The sequence below is a fragment of the Pleuronectes platessa genome, chromosome 14, assembly GCF_947347685.1.
Source record: "Pleuronectes platessa chromosome 14, fPlePla1.1, whole genome shotgun sequence".
NCBI classification, from domain to species: Eukaryota; Metazoa; Chordata; class Actinopteri; order Pleuronectiformes; family Pleuronectidae; genus Pleuronectes; species Pleuronectes platessa.
The window spans coordinates 23,635,367-23,658,323 of NC_070639.1; the positions used below are offsets into that span (position 1 = coordinate 23,635,367).

Consider the following 22,957-nt stretch of genomic DNA (forward strand, 5'->3'; position numbering starts at 1 on the left):
ATGTCACTGTGACCTTTGACCTCTGAAATCTGATAATAATGCATTTGAAGAAATCACCTAAATACAGATTTAAGATACAAGACATAAAATAGGAGAGGATCTCTGAACACCTGATTCAGTTAATCTGTGAGTGTAACTGAATATTTGTGCCTAATTTGAAAAAGGATTATTTACAGTTTGTCTTAAAATAAGTGTTCATAAGGCAAAAAAAAGGGTTTTGTGAGGTCACAGTGACCTTCACCTTTGACCCTTTAGAGTTCAGAGTTCACCTACAAGACGAAGGACCACAGAGAAACTCAAGAAGTTAATCTGTAGTTTGTTTTTCTGACCTCGTTATACCTGACATCAAGTTTCTCCTTTCTATTATTGGCGAATATTCATGTGATTTTTTACAGTTAATTTTAAATACATCTATTTATAGTTTTTTAAGCAGAATAAAATATATTATTTAATGACATGGGATTTAATGTTGATAATAGATAGTAGATAGTAAATGTCAATATGGTAAAATTATGTTATAATAGATGAAGTATATATTCACATTATAACAGCAGATAAAACAGCTGTACCCTGGTGGATCATTAATGCTAAACTGGGTGATTTGAAATAATCTGACAAATATTCACGGGTGAGCAGAGTCATGAAATATTTGCCACAGGCGACAGAAAAACTGAAACCTGACATTTTCCCAGGTTTCCTCTTGATCTGCTCTTTTCTCTTCGGTGCGCTGACGTGTGCTAATGACCCGGTCGTGCAAGTCGTGGATTTTTCAGTTTTGCCCTCAGGTTAACAGGTAATAAAATTAAAACCATAAATCACAGATCAACTTGTGTGATGCATGATTCAAAGCCTGGAGCCGCTTGGATAGAACACAGAGCTGTTGAGGGTTGTTTTTCATTTTAAGCACCTCGGTCCTATTTGTAAACAGCTTCTCTCAATGTCAGAGACCCGGGCAGGTAATTCAATTGTTGCCTAATTGTGTCTGAAGGACCCATGAGAGAAGCTGAAGGTGAACGCTGAAGAGGACTGAGCTTCAGAAAAGATAAGACGGCACAATGATACGCCTCTGGCACATCCCCACCGGCGTCGGGCACTTATCACCAGAGAATCTCCTCGTCTTTTCAAGTTGACGTCTTCGTCTTCCACGTGCACGGCTCCTCTTCTTCATCCTGACATATTTGCATTCCTCCAGCTTCAACGTTTTGCTGCAGTTTTCTCACGTGGAGTTCAGTAGCTTCTGGTCAGTGACCTTCCATTCCACCAGAGAACAAACAGCTGTGGCTTTAATCCACACAGGTCTGTGAATATAATGGTTTCTGCACGACCGAGCGATTCCTCAACAGACTCGCCTGTGTGAGACAGCGACGCTCTATTCATCATCCACGACGACAGACACGAGGAACCAGAGGACAGACGCTCTTTTGACTAACAAATGTGGTTTCTAGAGAGAGAGGAGAGTCGTCCAGCAGGAACACACACGGTTTACTGAGAGGAACAAACTAACACTGAATAATGTGACGACAAACATCCAGACGGAAATCCTGCCCAAACGTTACAGTTACTCATTTGCAAAATAATCAAAAAGGGCAATGATGTGAGATAAATGGATGATTCAACATATCTCTAAACCAAGAAGTTAAGAGTGCATGAACCTGGTTACCAGAGATCGTGGCCTTAGCTTTGTTAGGATTCGTGCCAGATTAACCGCTGAGCGTGCATAATGCAAATGTGTGTTTACAGACGAGGTGATTCAGGAGCTCCAGTCTTTTCTGTGTGTGTGGGGGGAGGGGGGGGGGGGGGGCTTCCTCTACCAAAGACCTGGAGCTTTTTTAAATTTGTAAGAACTTTTACAGCCTGAAGAAACCTTTAAAACACACTTGAAGAAATACAACACAAACGTGATGTGTCTACTGTGCAGATTTGCATGGGGCCTTTACCCTTTGACATGAACACCACAGTATTTGGTTGTGCAAATGAAGAGAAACTCTTCAATCATTCCCATCGGACCCAGTGGGTACTCACACTCGCTGTACTGCTGCAGCTGGTTGAACTCCGCTGGGCTCAGACACACCCAGCTCCCGTCTCCCATGCTGCCTGAAGCCAGGGGCCCTGCAGGGCTCTGTGTCGGGCCTCGGGTGCTACTGGGAGAGCTGCTGGTTATCCCTGGGTCAAGCTGTGTACTGGGACTGAGGCCAAGAGGCTGTGGGACGACATCTCGGCCTCGAGTTGGAAAAAAAACGAGGCCCCGTGAGAAGAGGTGGAGGAAGAAACCAGGTCCCAGTTCAGGTCCTGAATATTACTGAGGTGATCTAAAATATTCCAAATATTGATATATGTATATATATCTGAGTTATAACGAAGGACTCCTCATGACTCGGAGGTTGGAAGGTTTCTTCTCTGCTGACCTGGAGAAGAGAGAGAGAGACAGAAAACAGCAGGGCATAAATGAAAGTGATTTTATCATCCTCTGCACAATGTCAACAATTTAAAATAAATGAAAAGGTTTATATCAACACGCTGAGGAGAAAGATCTGTGACATCATGAAGTCATTTAAAAAGACAGAAGCAGGTAGAGAAGTCATGTTTCAGTCTGTATTTATATTATTATTCTTTTATTTATGTCACATTTAAATTCCACAGGCGACAGGCTCTTTAAAACTGAAACAACACAGATCAAAGTGAGTGGAGAATCTATTGTAATATGTTAGAATGATGGAGAACATCTGTTATTATCATATTGGACTTTTTTTTATATCTGATTTCAGGAAAATCACCATAATTTGCTCAAATGGAAAATGAAATGCACAGAAAAAGTGATTTTTTCACAGTTTATATTGAACTAGTTGACAACTGAATATAAACCTTGAGGAAGTGCAGCTGCTTCACGTCTCAATGAAACTCAGACGTCTCTAATGTTGGAAACTTTTCTGACAACGTCCAAATGTTTTGTTAATAATAAAAAAGGAGACGTTCTTCATCCAGTTCAGGAGAAACAGACGGAAGCTCTTCTGTTCCCGGTCGAACACGTCTGTGATGTTCAGGTGTGAATGAAGAACGATTGTGTTTGTGTGAATCTGAGATGAGAGGCCTCACTACACACGTCCTCCAGGAGAGACATGATAGAACCATGGGTGACTAGCTCCACCTCACCGAGGGAATAACTACAGATTATTTTTAGAAACACTCTCCACTTAAAGACATTGTTTTCATTTATTCTTCAAATCTCTAAACATTACACTCGTGATTCTGTTCCACGTGAATCTGTCAAATCCAAATAAACTGCTTGGATGTGTTTAGTTCAGGAGGGAGTCAATGTTTAGGTCTCTGGGATTTAAAAATTACTCACTCCTGGACCACAGGACTCACTACTGGATCACAGGACTCACTCCTGGTCTACAGGGCTTACTCATGGTCTACAGGACTCACTCCTGGACCACAGAGCTCACTCCTGGACCACAGGTCTCACTCCTGGACCACAGGACTCACTCCTGGTCTACAGGACTCACTCCTGGACCACAGGGATAACTCCTGGACCACAGGACTCACGCCTGGACCACAGTATTCACACCTGGACCACAGGTATCACTCCTGGTCTACAGGACTAACTCCTGGTCTACAGGACTCACTCCTGGACCACAGAGCTCACTCCTGGACCACAGGACTCACGCCTGGACCACAGTATTCACTCCTGGACCACAGGTCTCACTCCTGGACCACAGGACTCACTCCTGGTCTACAGGACTCACTCCTGGACCACAGAGCTCACTCCTGGACCACAGGTCTCACTCCTGGACCACAGGACTCACTCCTGGTCTACAGGACTCACTCCTGGACCACAGGGATAACTCCTGGACCACAGGACTCACACCTGGACCACAGGTATCACTCCTGGTCTACAGGACTAACTCCTGGACCACAGGTCTCACTCCTGGTCTACAGGACTAACTCCTGGACCACAGGGATAACTCCTGGACCACAGTATTCACTCCTGGACCACATGTCTCACTCCTGGACCACAGGACTCACTACTGGTCTACAGGACTCACTGATGCTGCTTCCCTCGCTCACAGCCACCCGAGGGGGGGGTGTATATGTATTAACTGTGGGAGAGGCATGTGCCAATCAAGAGAACGCCCCCCCCCCGGAGCAGAGAGGGATTCTGTTTTGCTCGTGTGGTTGCCTGGTAACCGTGACGTCACTGGAGTGAAGCACCGTGACGGAGACGGAGAGACATCGCCACGGTAACTATGAACAGATGTGCCCCCCCGCTCAGCATCTGTCCTCCGCTCATCTGCTTTCACCACGACATGCACAGAACCTGTCAGTTCTATGATTCAACCATGTTATCATCTTTAATATTCATTTCATTTTGACGGCACAGATCTGGAGTCTGTGTCGGTCACACTCTGATCCGCGCTCTCTGCAGATCCTGCAGCAGCAACAGGGAGGAGATCAGCTGTTCAGGGTCTGAACCTGGTGTGAAGGTTCAGAGTGTTTTCACCATCGATGCATTTCTGTCTCTCACACTCGTCTCTCACTCTTCAGTCTGAATCATCATCTCTGAATCGACCATAAACTGATATTTTTATGCCAAACATGAAATTCAGAACCTTCATTATTTACTAACGTTGAATTCACAATATCACATTTGGTCAGGATGTCTCAGTTCACAGTTCATAGTTTCACGATTCCACGGTGAAAACACACTTTCAGTATCTGTATCATCAAGTGTCTCAACGTCCGACAGCCTCTCGACCAATCAGAGCCTTCCCTCACGGTGTCTCAGTGTGTAGTGACTCTCAGTCAGAGGTGAGTGGAAATACAGCTGAAGACCAGTGGGTTGTGTGAGTCTGTGGTTTTAAACCAGCGCCAGTGACTCACTGAGCCTCTCGCTGTTTCAAAGAAAGAGACGGAGGAAAAGAAAAGATTTAAACACCTCCACCACATCATGTTCATTACAGCACTTCATCTGTTTCAGTGGAAAGGAACCTGATTGTTTTAATTCATGTTACATAAAATGATTGTTTTATTCATAAAACACTGAAATAAAAAAAGAGGAACAGGTTATGTTTGAAAGCTTTTGTGCGTAATCATAAAAAACATCCAAATCTATTTTACTTATCATTTAAAAGCCGATCCTTCTAATTGCACAGACTGTTTATGAAATGAACGTAAACTCACTTTATAACGTCAGTAAACATTAAGAAGTTTATGTCTCAGTATCTAGTTTCAAGTCTTCTTCAAACAGCTGATGTTCATTTAGTTAATTTTGACTAAAATAGATCATAAAGCACCGGATGTATTATAGTCACAGATACAGCTGTGCAAAGTATAAACAATATATTTATATAGACGTACGCTCGGGTAAAGATTAAAGATGCAGATGGTCAACAGGTGAGAGATACAGTGCGACATCACCTTTGACCCTTTGACCTCTGTGCATATAACTGTCAGCACCAGCAGGGAGACTCGTCAACATGCTCACATAAAGATGCAAATTACCAGAGGTGACATCATATGTTATTTTTGCAGCAGAAAGCTAGACACGTCATTTCAGAGGAAACACAACTCCGACACGATTCACACAACACAACTCAAGCACCACAACAGGAGGACAAGGACATAAACCATTTGGTGTGAGTGTGAATGGAAGATATGTGTTTAATGTGATTGGGTCGCAGGTCTTAAGCGGACGGGTCCAGACATGAATTGAAGATGAGAGCGGGTTGTGGGTTCGGAGCTCTGCAAAGACGGACTCTTGAACCGTCCAATGGAATGAAAACACCAAACCGGAGGCCTCAGAACAATGTGTGACGTTATCAGACAAATATCACACAATATAACTTTGTCAGGAAAATTAAAACAGACACTTTGAGACGGATGAAACGCAAACCTGAACATTTTATCTCCTCAAATCCCAAATTAATTCGACTAAAGCTAAGATGGCTTTAGTCTCCACCGAGAGGCGTCCTGAGACGTGCAGCCCGTGGAGGGAGCAGCCCGTGGCCACATTAGGATACTGGTGGTGATTACAGTGAGGACAGTGGAGAGGAGGGACACAGAAACAGGAGCTGTGACATGATTACTGCATATTCACAGGGGAGCGACGCTCAGAGTCCTGCAGGAGCCTCTAACTGACGCTCCCCTGAGTCGGCCAGGCGCTCGCTGCAGGAAGAGTGTGTCCGAGCTCTGATAGCAGCAGCAGCCGAGCTCCCGACACACACACACACACACACACACACACACACACACACACACACACACTCGCCAGCAGCTGTCTCCTGCAGGAAGTCGAAGCCCTGTGTGACCATATGATTAAATGGATACCGACAGCAGCTTTTCTGTGTCAAACATCAGTCATTTACAGCACTCAGATAATCTTCATGATCCAAGCACGAGCTAAATATAGACGTCGCTGCCATAACTGGGTCGGTGGCTCGCCGAGCAACTCTGGAAAATCTCAAACCCAAGCTCCAGTCCGCACCTGCGTCATGTAGAGGATCCGACACAGAGGGTTTTATCACCTGGAGCTCGAATGTACACAAACAGTTTATTCTTATACCTCAGATGTGCACATGAGAGCCCGGCTGCACGTTGCACTTCAGTGAAGGCCTGCAGTCGTCGGCCCTGTCTGTGAAACTGTAAATATGTACCACGGGAATGTAAACTGTGTTGCCCAGGTTATATACGTATACAGCTGGATCAAACAGTGGCTGAGCTATAACATGTGAAATATAACCCTCATGAATCATGTTCAATCCTAGAACATTTACTTATATCGGCTCCTTTTCCACCTTAAAGACGTAAACAGGTAAAAATGTCTGGATTGGTTAGAATCTATGGACCTGAGGTAAAATAATACAGATTCACTAGTTACAAAAGAGATATTTGCTTTATTTTTCTCTTATCTTCCAAATGTAATGATATTACACATGTTTCCTGATAGAAGAAGCTTTGAGCACTTGCAGGACCTCGTGCCTTATACCTTTACATGTATTGTAGATTACTTGAGTGGAAGAAGTGATTATAAATACACACTTTTTTGTACTCATCCTTATCCTCATCCTCATCCTCATCCTCATCCTCATCCTCATCCTCATCCTCATCCTCATCCTCATCCTCAACCTCATCCTCATCCTCATCCTCATCCTCATCCTCATCCTCATCCTCATCCTCAACCTTTTCCTCATCCTCATCCTCATCCTCATCCTCATCCTCATCATTGCTATCAGCACCTTCAGGGTCAGATAGTAAAATAAAAGCCTCGGACCGGTCAGGTCTGTGCAGCCTCGGCTCTCCACACATGAGTCACTTGAATCCCCTGAAGGCTACGACAGGTTTCCTCCACTTTGCTCAGACGGGTGAGCGTCTGTAACGGCCCGTCAGATTCTCTGCAGCGGTTTGAGAACGAGCTCACGTGATTTGAACGATGAAGAGAAGTGACAAACAAGAGGCGGTGACTCGTGGCTGTGCAAACCCTCCTCTGGGCCGACAGAGGGAATCAGCAGTGACTGTGACAACAGAGCAAGTGTCTCGTCCAAAATAGGGACATACGGCCAAAGACAAAGTTGGTGGTTAATATTGTTTGAGAGAATGAAGTGTGACCTTAGGGGCTGCAGCCTGGGCCTCAGCTCTACCCATACAAGGTCTGCTGCTGATCCCTCGTCTTGCTTTGATGAGACAAGCGTTCTCATCCTGCCCCCCCCTCCCGGTCTATCTTCACCTCTCACCCCCAGGATCACAACTCACTGTTTCCATCTCGGTTATTGAAATCTGATCTGCTCTGTGATTCCCTCACAGGAGAGTGAATCATCTGAGTTCTCACTTCTGTTTTCTCAGCCTGAACGTCACGTCTTCCCCTGAAGAGTCATCAGTCATCTACTGAAGTTCTGCAGTTATTTGTCCACAGCAGGTGTTGAGGTTACAATAATGAGATAAAGTAGAATATTAGTCAGAGTCCGACCCGACAGGAGTTCTGTTTTTTAACATTTTAGTTTTTAGTAGATAGCTCAGCCAACGTGATCGAACTCGACTCGAACCCAAATCTCATTTTAAGATTTGAATCCAAACCCGGCCTGAGCTCGGGTCACGTATTCAAACTGGAATCCACATCAAGATCAGGAGCAAAGCTGATAATCAAGTGGATAATCAACAGGAATGAGATTATTTGATTATTAGAAACATTAAAAGTTCACAACATGAACCTTCACTAGAACACGAGAAGTTTAGAACCTGGGATATACGATGTCCTATAAGCTTAACGATGGGGAGGTGACATTTTGATTTCACCCCCCCATCGCCCGGAGTCATGACACTATCAACAACAACAGGTCTCACTTCTGTTTTCTCGGCTTGAACGTCACATCTTCGCTGCATCATCGGTCATTCACTGAAGTTCTACAGTTATTTGTCTACAGCAGGTGTGTGTGTGTCGTGGAAAGACAGGAAGAGACGGACCTCCTGCCGACACTCAGAGTGTCTGAGGACGCTGTGGATCGATCTGGGATCAGCTCGGTTGCAGGCGAGGCTCACGCTGGATTCCTGTTCTAACCTACAGGGGGGGTGTAGCCTCACAAATACCAGCAGTATTCATGGACGGCCTGGGGAACTGGGGTATTGTTTAAGATGCAGAGGGGAATGGAAAGGCCAAAGATATACACAACAGCTGATTGCATTGTGGTTAGAGTCCAGAGCCTGAACACAAACTGACCCGGGACCTCTCTCCTGCGGCAAAACAATTTAAAAACAACATGAACTCCCAAGAGAAACTAAATCTACTGACATGGTCACCTCAGACATTTAAAACTACTCTGCTTTCAATTATAAAGATTTGGATATCTTGACTTCTCTTAAAAATAATAAACACATTGACATTAAGGGACTTTACGTTTATTCTTTCCTCCTCGTTCCAGATGTTTTCCTTTCAAAGGTTCTAAAGACATCTCCTGCATGTGAGCGTGTGCACGTCACACTTGTGTGTGTTTGCTTATCGAGCTGCGACCGGCTCCGATCTGTCAACTTAGTGTTTGACTCTGCACGTGCATCATTCTGCAAAGTGAAGGTCAAACATACAAGTGAAGTAACAAGAAGCAGAAACACATTTTGAAGCCGAGGACAGACTTTAAATTGGCCTCAGGGATTTAGCCTTGGTTTGTTTGGCCTATAAAAACTATATATTTCTATTTCTGAGCCTTAGTGAAGGAAAATCCTTTTCCCACATCGAATCTCATGGTGTGGGTAGCATTTGGAATTTTTATTGAATATCTTTTTCAGCTCTGATTGACTGCTGAGAACAACAGATTCCTATTAATATGACTTATATATTTAACCCGTCTCCAGGGTCTCATCGCCCACAAACAATGAGGACAGGTATCGAGCTGCAGAGCAGACAGACTAAAGCTAAGACAGGATTAGAGCTTCTCTTCTGTCTCTGACACTTATTCATGAGCAGGCGGGTGAAACATCAAACGTGTTTTCACAGAGAAACGCCGATTCACCGAATCAAGACCTTTAAAGATAAGAAACGTCCGGACGAGAGAGTGAGACGGTGACCGATCGATCAGCGGCTGCACTTTCAAAAGATAAATATTCTGAGTCAGACTCGAAACTGCTCTGAAGACAAATCACATGAAGCCTCGGAGCCAAACAAAAGCGCTGCGGCAGGTCTGGAGTGCACAAACATTCAGGCCTGTCCAAACTCCACTGACTGCCCTTTAATCACAAGACACATCGACCCAACTTCCACCTGTCACTTGCATTATGGGTCGTTTTATTATTTAAAGTTTCCAGTTTCCTGTGAGTGAATGGAACGACTTGAATGGAATCGATCGTCAGGTGGAAATCGACTGGACACAGAAAATTCTATTTTATAAAAACCGCGTGGTGGAATCACTTTGCTGATTCAGATCATTTAGTTTCAGGGTTAGAAGATTTTATTTATCGTCATTATTTCTAAAAGCGGCTGTAAAATCAATTTGGTAAAATCTCATGTTGGTGAACGTACAGAGAATCATCACCTGACTCATCACGCACCAATGACTCTATATAAAGATGGTCGCTGCGTCTCCACTTCCTTCCACTTTACAAATATTATGGCAAAGCATCCTGGGTACGGGAGTCGCCATCTGGTACTGGTGACGTCATTGGGAGCTGCCGTATTAAAGGTGTCAGCCTCAGCTGTCAATCATAACGTCTTCTGTTCGGTACCTAATTCCCATCTATTTTGGAGAAGCGTGGGTTTATGCCCAGCCACCAGGGGGCGATCAGGTTTTGGTTCAACTTTTGGAGAGCTGTCTTTACGCAGTCGGGAATGATGGCAGCATCTTAGACAGCAACTCATGAACATAGTGGATCCATCAGGAGTCCTGGAGACAGATGTTTCCCCTCAGGCGGTGGTGGAGAACAACTCCGGAGCAAAAAGAGAGGAAACGATCGACCTCAACTCAAACACATCTCCTGTTTCCACTGGAGGAGGAAACAAGCAACCGGTTGATAACAAGCTCAACACTCACTTCACAGATGATTTGTTGTTGTCACTTTTGTCAACACATGTCACTGCAGGTTCGTCTCGTCCTGAATCAAACGCTCAGCAGAAAGCAAACTGAACACAAGTGTCTCTGCAGCAGAGTTATCCCCTCATCGGTCGGACAGTGTATAAACTGCAAATTAAAAGCAGAGGTGACAGCTACACCCTCGGTCGCCTGTGGGGGGCGCTCCACTGCTAACAGCCCCCCGATCCAGTCGGGGACAATAATGACTCACAACACTTAGTTCAGCTGGAGGATTCGAAATTAAAGATTCATGTAGAAAACACCTCCATTATTTAGTTTCTCAGTGATTCTCAATGTTTATATTGACGTGATCAGATATGACCTCGCTGTGTGCAGGTGTTTGAAGGGGGGGGGGGGCGGGTCTGATAATCAGGGTCATCCTTGTTATTCAGGTCAGTGCGGACACGACAGGAACCAGCGTGAGCGACCGTCCTCCTCACACATGTTCACTCTGTAATCCTCGTGATAGACTCCTGTCTGATGGACGAGCGGATCATTATCATTATTCAGACCTGCTCTGACACATGAGGCCGTGAATCCAACATGACTAACACGGTATGAACACACATGTCACACAGACCGATACTGTACACACTGCTGGCTCGTGAGCTTTCCCGGGACTCGGAACGTGAGCTGAATATCCCATCACCGCTAAATGATTATCTTCCCTTCACCCTCCTCCTCCTCCCTCCCTCTCTCTCTCACTCTCTTTCTCTCTCTCTCACTCTCTTGTCTCGCTTATTTTCTCCATTGATCCTCTCCTCCTGATTATCCTCAGCTCTGTCCCGCTCGCTCGCTCGCCACGCTGCCGCAGACGAAATCCCGGTCATGCTTAACGCCGACCGAGAAAATGCTGTCAAGGAATAAATAACCATCGCATTGGCTGATTGCTTGATGAGATGTAATTAGACGTGCAGACTGGAGATTAATCACGAGATGTCAGACGCCCTCGTGCTAAAGCCACGAGCTGGAGGAGGAATCCTGTGATTCAATAAGACGTGAGACATATCCCCAAAAAACTATAATTACAGAATTAAATATGAAGTGAGGAAGAATTGAAAACATCTCAACCTTCCAGCGCCCCCCTCTTCTCGGGACAAGAACGTTGTCTCAAGTGTGGTGGGTTCTGTTTGTGTTGGTTTGAGTGTCCTGGTTGAAAATGGCTCGTGAACATTACTTGATTGTGAGAAATGTTGATGCAACAAGAGTCCGACCTCGTGCCCTTGGTCTGCAACTCCCCGACAAAGGTCTCTGTACCAGTGAAACATGTTCGAGTCTATAATTAGATCGTTATTCTGATGAATTCTTTCTTAAAATGTAAATGTCACCAGCAGACGGCTGATCTAACTAGCATTGATCTCGTGCCTTGATGAATTGTTGAGTGTCCAACGAGTCCTTTTTGTTTTTTAAATCCATCCTCAAGCCTCTGAACTACGAGACAAGTTGTGATGAGAAAAACCAACCTCGTAAAAAAACAAACAGATTCAAACACTGAAATAAAAACTTTAAAGGTTAAAGCACCTTTTTGTACAGGGGAGCCCAAACTGACACTGGGCTTGGAGGCTAATGATCAGATGGAGAATAAGGAGGTGGAAACTCAAAGAGAGACAAGTAAAGGTTACACACAGAAACAGGAGGATCGTCGACATAGAGGAAGAGATGTGAGAAAGTCTTCCTACCTCGGTGCATCACTGCTCGTACCGGAGTCCGTGTACCATCCCTGTTCAGCCAGTCTGAGTGAGCCAGTGAGCTCCAGGATGTGGAGTCGTGGTCCGTCGGGTGTTTGATTCCCAGCAGCAGCCGAGTCGTCCTCTCAGCTCAGACGATCACTTCATGCAGCAGCACGACAGCAGCTCTGGAGCCTCGGTGGTAACATCCCTCCAATCCACCCTGAATTCATTAAACCTCTCTCCCTCTCTCTCTCCCTCTCTCTCTCTCTTCCTCTCTCTGCTGCCCTTCCTCTCACTTCTCTCCCTCTCTCCCTCTCTCTCTCTCTCTCTCCCTCTCTCTGCTGCCCTCCCTCTCACTTCTCTCCCTCTCTCTGTCTCTGTCTCTCTCTCTCTCTCCCTCTGATGCCCTCCCTCTCACTTCTCTCTCTCTCTCTCTGTCTCTCTCTCTCCTTCTGCTGCCCTCCCTCTCACTTCCCTCTCTCTCTGCTTCTCATGTGCGCATGGTTAACACTCCCTCTCTCTCTCTCCATTTCTCCCTCTCCCTCTCCCTCCTTCTCCCTATCCCCCCCTCTTCTCTCTCTCTCCCTCTCCCTGTCTCTCTCTCTCTCCTTTGCTTCCTCTCTCTCCCTCTCTCTGTCGCTCTCTCTGTCGCTCTCTCTCCCTCCCTCTCTCTCTCTGCTTTCAGGCTCCTCTCTCTCTCCCTGTCTCTCTCTCTCTCCCTCTCCCTCGCTTCCTCTCTCTCCTTCTCTCTCTTTGTCTCTCTCCCTCTCTCTCTCTCTCTCTCTCTCTCTCTCTCTCTCTCTCCCTCTCTCTCTCTTTCAGGCTCCTCTCTCGCTCACTTCCCTCTTCCTGACTCACTGAACAGCAGCTGCACGCGGTTCTTCTTCCTCGTTTCCTCCTCATCTCGCCCTTTGTTGTTTGTTTGGATCAGACCGGTGAACAAGAAAAATGATTTCATATTCACATCTTTATTTCTGCCTAAATTCTGGATTGAGGCGTAAAATTATTCATAGGAAGTAGCCATTCATCTCCCCCTCCCCTAACAAACAAGATGATATCAACTTTTGGTTCTTTCAACTTTTTAGGCTCTAGGAAAATTTGAATAAAAAGCAATTGGAAGAAAGAAAAGTAAAATAATCATTCGAAACATGAATGGCTTTTATTTGAATCTGCAGTAAATTGCACACGTTCATAAATCAGTCCAGAATCAGAAAATCTCATAATGTTAAAGTGAGTAAATAAAAACAAAAGATCCTGGAACCGTCCCCTGAATCTGATCCACACCCAAATTTAACAAGTTGTTCTCGGACCTGTTACACAAACAGACAAACAAACCAACAAACTAAAGGACAGAGGTGAAAACAGCACATACAACAAAATGATGTGAAAACACAACATTCTAAGAGTGACACTGCAGCCAGCCACCAGGGGGCGATCATGGTGATCTGGCTTCACTTTCATGTTGTCCATCTTTTTTTAGTCTCTGGTCTAAGTGTAAAAATAAATATATACACTCGGTGGCCACTTTATTAGGCTCACCTGTAAAATCGAATGTATTATTTAACTGTTAATTGTTTCATCATAAAACTTGCTTTATTGCCACTTTAAATAATTGTTGTATTGTTGATGAATGATTCTACAACGTACACAAATAATTACACTGCTAAAAATATAAACATGAAAATCCAGAATGTTGATGTGGAAAGTGAATAATCTCAAATTGCAAGAAACCCAAGATAGAAAATCAACATTTTACTGTCTTTACTTTGACATTGTCTGTGTTTCTATTTGTCTCCCCCCCCCCCTCTCACACACATACACACACACTCACACACAAACACACACACACACACTAACATCCTGCACACTGTCACACAAAGTGTCACTGCAATGTGTCGGCCTGTTGTGCTGCCGGCTATTTCTGAAGTGAAGTCATTGATGAATAAAGCCTGAAGCGTCTGTCCATCTATCGTCTGTCCCTGTTTCCTCACAGCTTCTCAACACACAAACACACACACACACACAAACACACACACACACACACACACACACACACACACACTCACACACATGTACTGCACATGTTCAATTCTCTCTAATTGTTCCACTTGTGTTTCCTCGTTTCACAGAATCCTACGTCTCTTCCTGCTGCTGTGAGTGGAGGAGGCTGATCCCCAGAGAAACGACCCCCCCCCCCCCCCCTCTCATTCTCATATTTCCATCTCCCCGTCGTCTGGACGGTACAACAGGGTGCAGCGTGAAGCCGCGACCCAGAGATGTGGCCGGTCCTGACGCTGGGAACCCTGTGGACGCTTCAGGACCTCGAGGGCACTAACTAATCTCAAAAAGGGAAATTGGCTCCCCCGCTGCTTGGTTCTCCTAAGCAGCTCAGAGGAATGTGATTGTGTTGGAGGAGAAAAACACAATTCTCTCCAAGTTTCTACCACTTTCCCAAAGAATGTCTGACACCGGCTGATAACCTTCAGGCGCTGGCTGGTGGACTTGAGGCGGAGGAGGAGGATGAAGCTGCAAAGACGAAGGTCACACGGCACGAATTCACTCATTAATTAGAACCTGATTATCAGCCATCGGCAGGTGAAGAATGAAGAAGGTTTAATAGTTAATAGAAGTTGAAGTAAATCGTTTTTAAAATGGATATTATGAGAATATCCTTATTGAGAATTCAGTTTGGCTGCAATGATTGTGTCGTAAAACTCTGATATTGTGTAACGACCAATTGTTTTTGTGAAACGTGAAAAAGAGACGAGACTTTCAGGAGGTTTAATCACAGCATCCGACAGAAGACACCCAGTGAGACTCCAGGAGGTCGGTGGAGACCTGAGGTTCAGACTGAAGGTCACACGTCAGCTTCAAGAGGGAGAAAGAAACTACGCCTCAAAGTCTGGAAACACGTCTGCAACGGTCGAGTTAGAAAAAAGCTCCACGTGGGTCTGAGACACATGTTTCACTTCCTCTAAACTTCACTTTCCACCGCAACAGCAGCAGCAGCTCAGTTTATACGTCACACGATCGAGGCCTCACACACACATACACACACACACACACACACACACACACACACACACACACATAGTAACAATCAATACAAGTACAAAACAGGAAGTGGGTGGCAGTAACACGTTAAAACACAGATGCACAGGCAGTGACGAGGGACAATAACACTCCAAAGGTTTCCGCTCCTTTGCCCCGACCTTTATTTCAAACAGTAACAAATCTGATTTTTTTTTTTTTTAAGTCCTCAACAGAACATGGAAAATAAAAGCTGCAGTTGTCATTCACTTCCCCGTCTGTGTAACGGACTCGACTGAGCTCCATTCATCAGCAGTGACACCTCCCCCGCAACGTGTGAATCAAAGAGTTTCGCAAAGAAGACCCGTGAGGGACGCTCTCCGGGGCCGAGGGGGACATTCTGTGCACATTTCAAAACAGAGACACTCACGGCTGCTCGGTGGCTGACGACTCACTTACTGAAGAGCGTGGGATCTTTACACGCTGGCCTTGACTTCGAGAGATCGCTCCTCCGTCTGCTGGCTGTCATCTCTGAACACACTGAGGGTCGTTCAGCAGAAGTCTCAGACGAGTGGAGTTCATCTAAAAGCTTCGAGTTTTCACAGAAGATTAAAACGGACGGACTTTCCCGAAATGAAATAAGTTTCAAATGGCCGCTCATCACTGAGTCACCTCCTTCTCACGCACGCGTCAGTGCATCATGTTTTTAACTCTTGTTTTCTGTGATATACCTTTTAGATCATTTTATTATAAAATTGTTTATTTCATTTTAGTCGTAACACATCTACAAATGTGTTAAAAAACAAGTCTAAGACGCATTAGCAGCATTTCAACCCTCAGACGTCCTGAGTCGACCGAGCAGCAGCAGAGAAACACTGACTTTTTATTTTTAACTCTATATTATACGTATATGAAGGATTTAGGTGATCACACATCTACATATTATCTTATATTTTATTTCCTTCACAGTAAAAGTCCTGTCTTGTTTCTCCTGTTGAACACGGTTCTGCTTCTGTAACTGAACCTTGATTTGGTGTCAAGAGAACAATAACAGTAGGTAAGTTAATCTGCATTGCTTTTAAGCAGCTGTGAACATTTACAAATAAAGCACCTTCCATCTGCTCAATGTTCATTAGTTTGAGGATTTTAATTAATTTTAAAAAGTTCACAAACTGTCCATTGCTGCAGCTCCTCTTTTCAGCCTCTGTCTCAAACACTTGGTTTCTGTCTCTTTAATTCCCCCCCGTCTGCTCTGATTGGCCAGCTGACTCACTCCGTTGGGATTGGTCGGCCTCAGCTCTCACTTCACCTGCTTTTGTTTGACTATGCTTCACATGCATTATGCAAATGATGCAGAAGAGCACTGGACGACTGACGAGGAGTTTCAGGAGCTTCAGTGTTTTCTGTGCAGGAGAGGAACTCGTTGACATTCACACAAAAACAACCTTGTCACACAATAGAAGAAAGACACATTTATAAAAATCGAAATATCATATGTCTCCTTTAAGAAAAACCTGGATATTCTAAACTACATAAACTAAAATACAAACTAAATACATCAAATACAAAGATTTGAAAGATTTAAATGTTCAAATTGATTAAGACATGAACAACAGCTTGTTTATTTCACTCATCTGCTGAATCAAATGAATAAAATCACTGAGGAAATATGTTTAATGTTAATTTGTGAAAAATTTATAGATTTCATTAAAACTAATCGCTGTTATCGAGACTTTATTCAATGAGATGAAGAATAATGCACATGAAGTTTCTGCTTGTGAAGATGAAACAATGCAGAGATTTGCTCATTAATCTTAATCTGGAGCTCCCTCTCTCTTGAAACCCTCCCAGATGGCCGACTCGTGGGCGGAGGTGGGAGCTGCTGAGATGCAGAGGAGGCGCTGAAGGACGTTAATATCAAGGACGGCTTTGATCGTACGAGGTAAATCCCTCTGATGCCACTGAGCCACTTCACTTCTCACATGCTGACTGTTAATGAGAAAGCAGGAGAGATGGGTTCAGCGCTGAGTGGAGGCAGGAATGCAGCTGCATATTCAAATGAAGACACCGGTTACTTTAAAAACGGTAATGAATGTGCACAATGGAATATGAGTCAATTCAAAAACTAATATGATACCTATGGAAACCTAAAAAATCGATCAGGGTTCTTCTCCTTTCTGGATAAATAACCTGGGTTTAAAAACATGAAAAGTGTGTGTGAGGAAAAGTTTAGAATGAAGTTACGCCTCAGCTGAGGGAATAAGAAAAACTTGAATCACCCTCAGAGGAGCTCACACCTCCCGTTAGACTCCCGTTATGAAACCAAGTTTAAATCCCCAACATCCAGATCTGCCCACTCACAGATATTGTTTTCATCAAGAACCATTAATTATTCTCTGGTGAATTAGTGAAAATGTCTCAAAATGTGCGTATCTCACATTATTAAAAGACGAGACAAAGAAATCCTGGATCCACAGCAAGTGTAATTGCTCCTTTATGATCCATATTCCATCCTTCTACCAAAGAACCAACAAATAAACAAATCAAAACATAACCCCCATTTTAATCTACTTTAAACTCTCAAGTGTTCTTTGTCATTTCTGCACTAAATCCACGAGCATAAGAGAAACAGACAAAAGTAGGAAACCGAATCTTTTCTTTTCTGAGTCGTCTGTTTAATCAATGGACGCCGCGGCTCGTCTGAAATCTGCACTACAGTTGTTCCTGTTACAGATCTATGGCCTTATCCTGCTGACCTCAGCTTCCCAAGCAGCACATGAATTATTCAGAGGCTCGCTTCAATTATTTAATCTTTAATTCAAAAAGAAAATGCATAAATTGGATTTAAAATATTCAAATGCACGAGACCTCCAGAGATGCAGCTGCTTGAATGTGTAGAACGTTCTAGAACAGGAGCCGTGGACGAGGTGAAGTCTTAAAGACGTCATCTGGACAGTTTGACGTCTTGCTCATGAAACATAAAGTTATGTTCTTGTATCTTTTTTATTTCAAACTCATTTCAAACAGACCTGGTAGATTCAACTTAAACAAGCTGTCGACCTGAGATGCAGGAGTACCTGCAAACTGCATTCTCCCATACGACCTGCAGAGGGCGACTCCACTGTGGCTTTACGTTTCTGTTACATTGTCTGTTACTAAAATTACTGGACAGATCACCACGGAACTTACTGGAAGGATGTAGTATGGGGACTAAAGAGTGAAAGACGAGATCTTGTGAGAGAGAGAGAACTGCATTGATGCCGCTACAGCTGAAACTGAGGTCCGACCGTCTGCGTGGACGGTAACAACTTTATGGACGATAGCGAACCAGTGTGTGTTGTACACTGTGTTGTGTTGTGTTTGTCAACCTGTCGACCTCAGCTCTGTGCAGAAGAGGGAAGCAGCTCCTCCTCAACGTGAAGTGAGACGAGCAGCAGCGGCAAAATGGAAATGTCACCGAGACCTTTGTGCTCACAACAATTTGACATTCAAATCAGTCATTTGCCATTTTTCCAAACAACGATCCCCACGGTGCACAGTGCTGGCATGGGAGGACACACACTATCATACTGCAGGCACACACACACACACGCACACACACACACACACACACACACACACACACACACACACACAAGGGAGTGACTGATGTCTTTTGAGTGTGTAAAAGTTGGTGCAGCTTGATTTAATGAAGATTTAGTGGATGTGTGCGACTCTTGTCCTTTTTAATCTGTTCTCACTTTTAATCAACCTTATTTTTATTTCCTCACAACTCTGTACAGTTTGTTCATTTAAATTTAATTTAATTAATAGTTTTCTAAGCAACACCTTTGGACTTATTTGATTTGTCTTTCTGTATTTATTCTTATTACAAATTCCTCGAGGTGGAATCGTGATTCCAGAGGATAAATCCTACTGATTTGGTTTATCTTTTAATTTGTGGTTTTATGTAAAATATATATTGGACTTAATTCTCTGAAGCTGGATTCATATGATCATCTGGAATCACTTCAAAGATCACAGATCAACAAATCTTAATTTGTCCAAAACTCTCATTAGTTTGACCATGTGTTAAATGTTACACTACTTTATATATGTATGTGTGAACAGTATATTTTAATATGAATGTTTTTTAAAGAAATACAAACTAAATATATTAGTGTTAGTATTTATCTTTGATATCTGAGTTAGGATTAAATGTTTTGGAAGATTTGATTCACTGAACTTCCTCTCACATTATTAAAGCTCTCTGTTCATTCATACTTTTCAAGGGATTCACCCTCTGTTGCTTGTTAAAAAATCAAACCCAATAAACTTGAATTTAATTTTAAAGAATATTTCTGAATAAGTTAATAAATGCTACAAACTAAGTGAATTTGATCTTATCTAAATGATGACAGCTTTTATTTCTATGACCTGGCGCTGGCCTCTCTCTATATAATATAATCTCTTCTGCTTCCACACACCAGAGTAAGAAATAATGAGACAGATGCCGAGTGATGGTTGGTGAAACACCCTGTTCCTCATCTCAGACGTGCACAGAGGAAAGAGACAAGGCCGAATGGGCAATTAGTGAATTAGTGAATCCCCAGCTGAACGGTCATCTGATTAGTTCGGCCCCGAAGCCGCATGTGATCATCCGGGATCATTTCTTCATTTCCTCTGCTGGTCGTGGATGTTCTCCAGCTGCTGGGAGTGAACACACTAATGTTTCCTCCATCGCCCAGAAGCTGCGCTCTTAATGTGATCGACTGGTTCACTGTGGAGAGCAGGGAACCAATTACACACGAGGAGGAAACCCCGATTCAAATATGACAACATAAGAAACACACAATGAGGAATTCACAGAGTTGAACAAAAGCAAACTTGAGTCTTAACTCCAACAAGGGAAGTGCATGATTGAATTTGTGGGTCAAACGTGCTCCACTGACAAAGTGAATAATTGCATGTGTGTGAACCTCCGGAGCCTCGAGGGCGTGAATGCTGTTTGAGGAGTGAGGCGGCACTTTGTGAAACCACGTTACTCTGACTGAGGCCTTCCTGCGGTCGGTAGAGTGCCACGCTCACGTTTCAGATGAAGCACTTCCACCCATCGCTTGATTGTTCTTCACCAGTTCCCACTTCCTGTGTTCTCCCAGTAAGGGAGGCCAGATCAGATTCAGCGCCCCCTCGTGGCTCGCTGCGGTAAAGGTAGTAAACCTGGCCTCCTCCATGTTAGGAGATGGGACCAAACCAAAAACGTCAAAGTACACGTCAAATAATTTGTTTCCTCACGTTCCTCCAAAGTATTAAAATTAACTGCAGATGTGGGTTAAGTATATTCAGTGTGTTGTTTGACTGTGTGTTTATTGCTTGTGTGAAATCATATTGCACGTTATATTAAACTGTTTCTTCATGGATGACTCTGATAGTTATGCAGATAAAATGTCCAAATAATATCTCAATAACAAGAAAAAACTAAGATTGATTAAGATAAATCGATTTTTCCTCTTTATTTTGCTTCTCTACTAATTGATTTTACCTTTTCAGGATTCTGATATTTCCAGGATTATTTATAATTCATCCAAATTTGTATTCAGGAAAATACATTTGTGCTTTTTAGTTGAAATGGTCACAACATGGAACCTGTGACCAAACGTCCCACGTGGTCACAAGCAGAACCTGCTGGGGATCACATCTTTAAAAAAGAGGTCCGGCTATTCCAATCACTAAAAGATGAAATTATAATAAATACAAGTCTCATATGTGAGTGAGGACATATCGGTCAATAATTAAATCTTTTGTTGCCGTGCACGTCACAGGCCTGGGGTCAGTATCTGCTCGAGACGCCTCTGTGGACCCGGGAGCAGAGACGCGCTGCAGACGATGGGGGAGAACCCCGGCTCCCTGTAAAGACAATAATTGGGTTCGTGTTGTTGGTTTTCTCCGGCTGAATTAGCCGCACCATAGTGAGCCGCTGCCTAGACGCCATAGGAATGGGACGACTTGTCAGCGGCTGCCGGGTCGTCCTCCAGGATCGCTGTGTCTCAGCAGTTTTTAATTAAAAATGCTCCATTTGTGCCACCTATCCCAGCTGCCTGCGAGAGAGAATACAGGAGAATAAATGACTGCTCCCCTCCCTGCTGGCTAAGCTCTTCTGGTTCACAGCGTTTCATTAGGACTGAGACGCCACTTTTAAAACAACGGCTGCCGGCGTGTTGACTGTTAGTGACGGAATGAAACTTTGATGGATGAAATATCTGAGCTTAAATAAAGTTGAGGTTTTGTAATGGATGAAATGACAATTAACCTGATAAAACATGATATTCTGATATTTCTTCATTTCATCATCTTCTGCTGAAGAACAGCTCTCTGTTAAATTCACAGACGTTGGATGCTAAACTACAAAATAAAAGCACATCACCCATCCATTATCTACATCACATGTCAGTGCTCCATCACATGCTCCATCTCTCAACATATGGAAACAAACAACCATTCACACTCATGTTTACACTGTACGGGTCGTTAAGAGTCGCCAATTAACTCCGTTTTGGATCCTTGACACTTTAAAAGTATCAGTCTTGTGTTTTTTATTGAATAAATATTTTTTTAATGACATCTTAGGGTTGTTTAAAACCTGAAAGTCTCAACCAGGCTTCATGTGTTTGTTTCATTTTTCTATTTGATCTGGTTAGTTGTGGTTTCACATTGTAGTGAAACCAGATTCCTCTGCTCTTGAAGCTTTTCCAGGATTTCCAACCCGAGCTTTAATGCTGCATCAACTTCCTGCGATTGGTCCAAAAGTCTGAAATATCTCAGAAAAACATGTTTAAACGCTGCAAATGAACCGGACCATGTTTCAGTTTGATCCAGAACTAAACGTGGTCTGAGGAACCGTTCACACCTGTGGTTCAAACTGAACAGTCCTGAACGTCCTGGGTTCGATTCTGGCAGTTTCAGTTTAACGGTGGGAATTTAAATTACAAGTCTGAGCAGCATTGTTTGCATCTCAGAATATTCCACCTGGGTTTCAGACCTGTGGGACACATTCATCACTTCCCTCCAGGAGCGAGTCCTTTAGCTCCGGTCACAGCGTCGGCCTCGTCATCCTCCCTGAAGACTGTGTTCGGCTCTCACTCGTTCCCAGGATGCTTTGCTCTCTCTCTCATGTCGGGGGGATGGCACCGAGTGGGCGAGCTGACCCCCAGTTTCCTCAACAACCACAAATTGTCTGGTTACGGGTTGTTGTTTAAAAACCAGCGGCTTCCTGTCGAGTGTCTCACATTGAAATGAGCGTCTGTGTTGAACCTTGGTTAACGGCTGACAGAGTCCAGCAGGTTCCGAGTCTGAAAGTCTCTGAGCAGCCGAACACTGGGAAACGTTGTGTGTTCGTCCTCCTGTGGACGTTGTGTAAACACAGCGGGCCTCACCGACACAAAGCAGAACCCGGCTGCTCCGGCTCTGCAGCTCGGTGGTGACGGACGTCAGAGAGCGCTGAAGGAAACGTGTTTTAAAGTATTGATGTTGGAAAACTGGAAAAGAAACGAGAGTAACGAGAAAATAAAAACACACAGAGATGAATCTCTATTGATACGATGAGATGTATTGTGAGTACTTTTCCAGTTTCAGTCGCAGTCACAGTACTTTCACACACACCACTTGTACACTGTCAGCACAGCTACCAGGGGAAACTTGGATTTAACTATTTGGCTCTAGAACTCAGAG

At 43.9% G+C, this 22,957-nt stretch overlaps 1 protein-coding gene across 1 annotated transcript in view; it reads right to left on the reverse strand.

The window, feature by feature from the left end:
- LOC128456015 (diacylglycerol kinase beta) overlaps nucleotides 1–15,893 on the reverse strand; it is a 69,599-nt gene extending 53,706 nt beyond the window's left edge. The window contains exons 1-3 of the mRNA XM_053440034.1: nucleotides 15,710–15,893; nucleotides 12,230–13,129; nucleotides 2,023–2,405 (exon numbers count right to left, since the gene is read on the reverse strand). Of these exons, the coding sequence (XP_053296009.1) occupies nucleotides 2,023–2,089 (67 nt within the window). The 5' untranslated portion in view covers nucleotides 2,090–2,405; nucleotides 12,230–13,129; nucleotides 15,710–15,893. The remainder of the gene's footprint in view (nucleotides 1–2,022; nucleotides 2,406–12,229; nucleotides 13,130–15,709) is intronic.
- Between the last annotated feature and the right edge of the window lie 7,064 nt (nucleotides 15,894–22,957).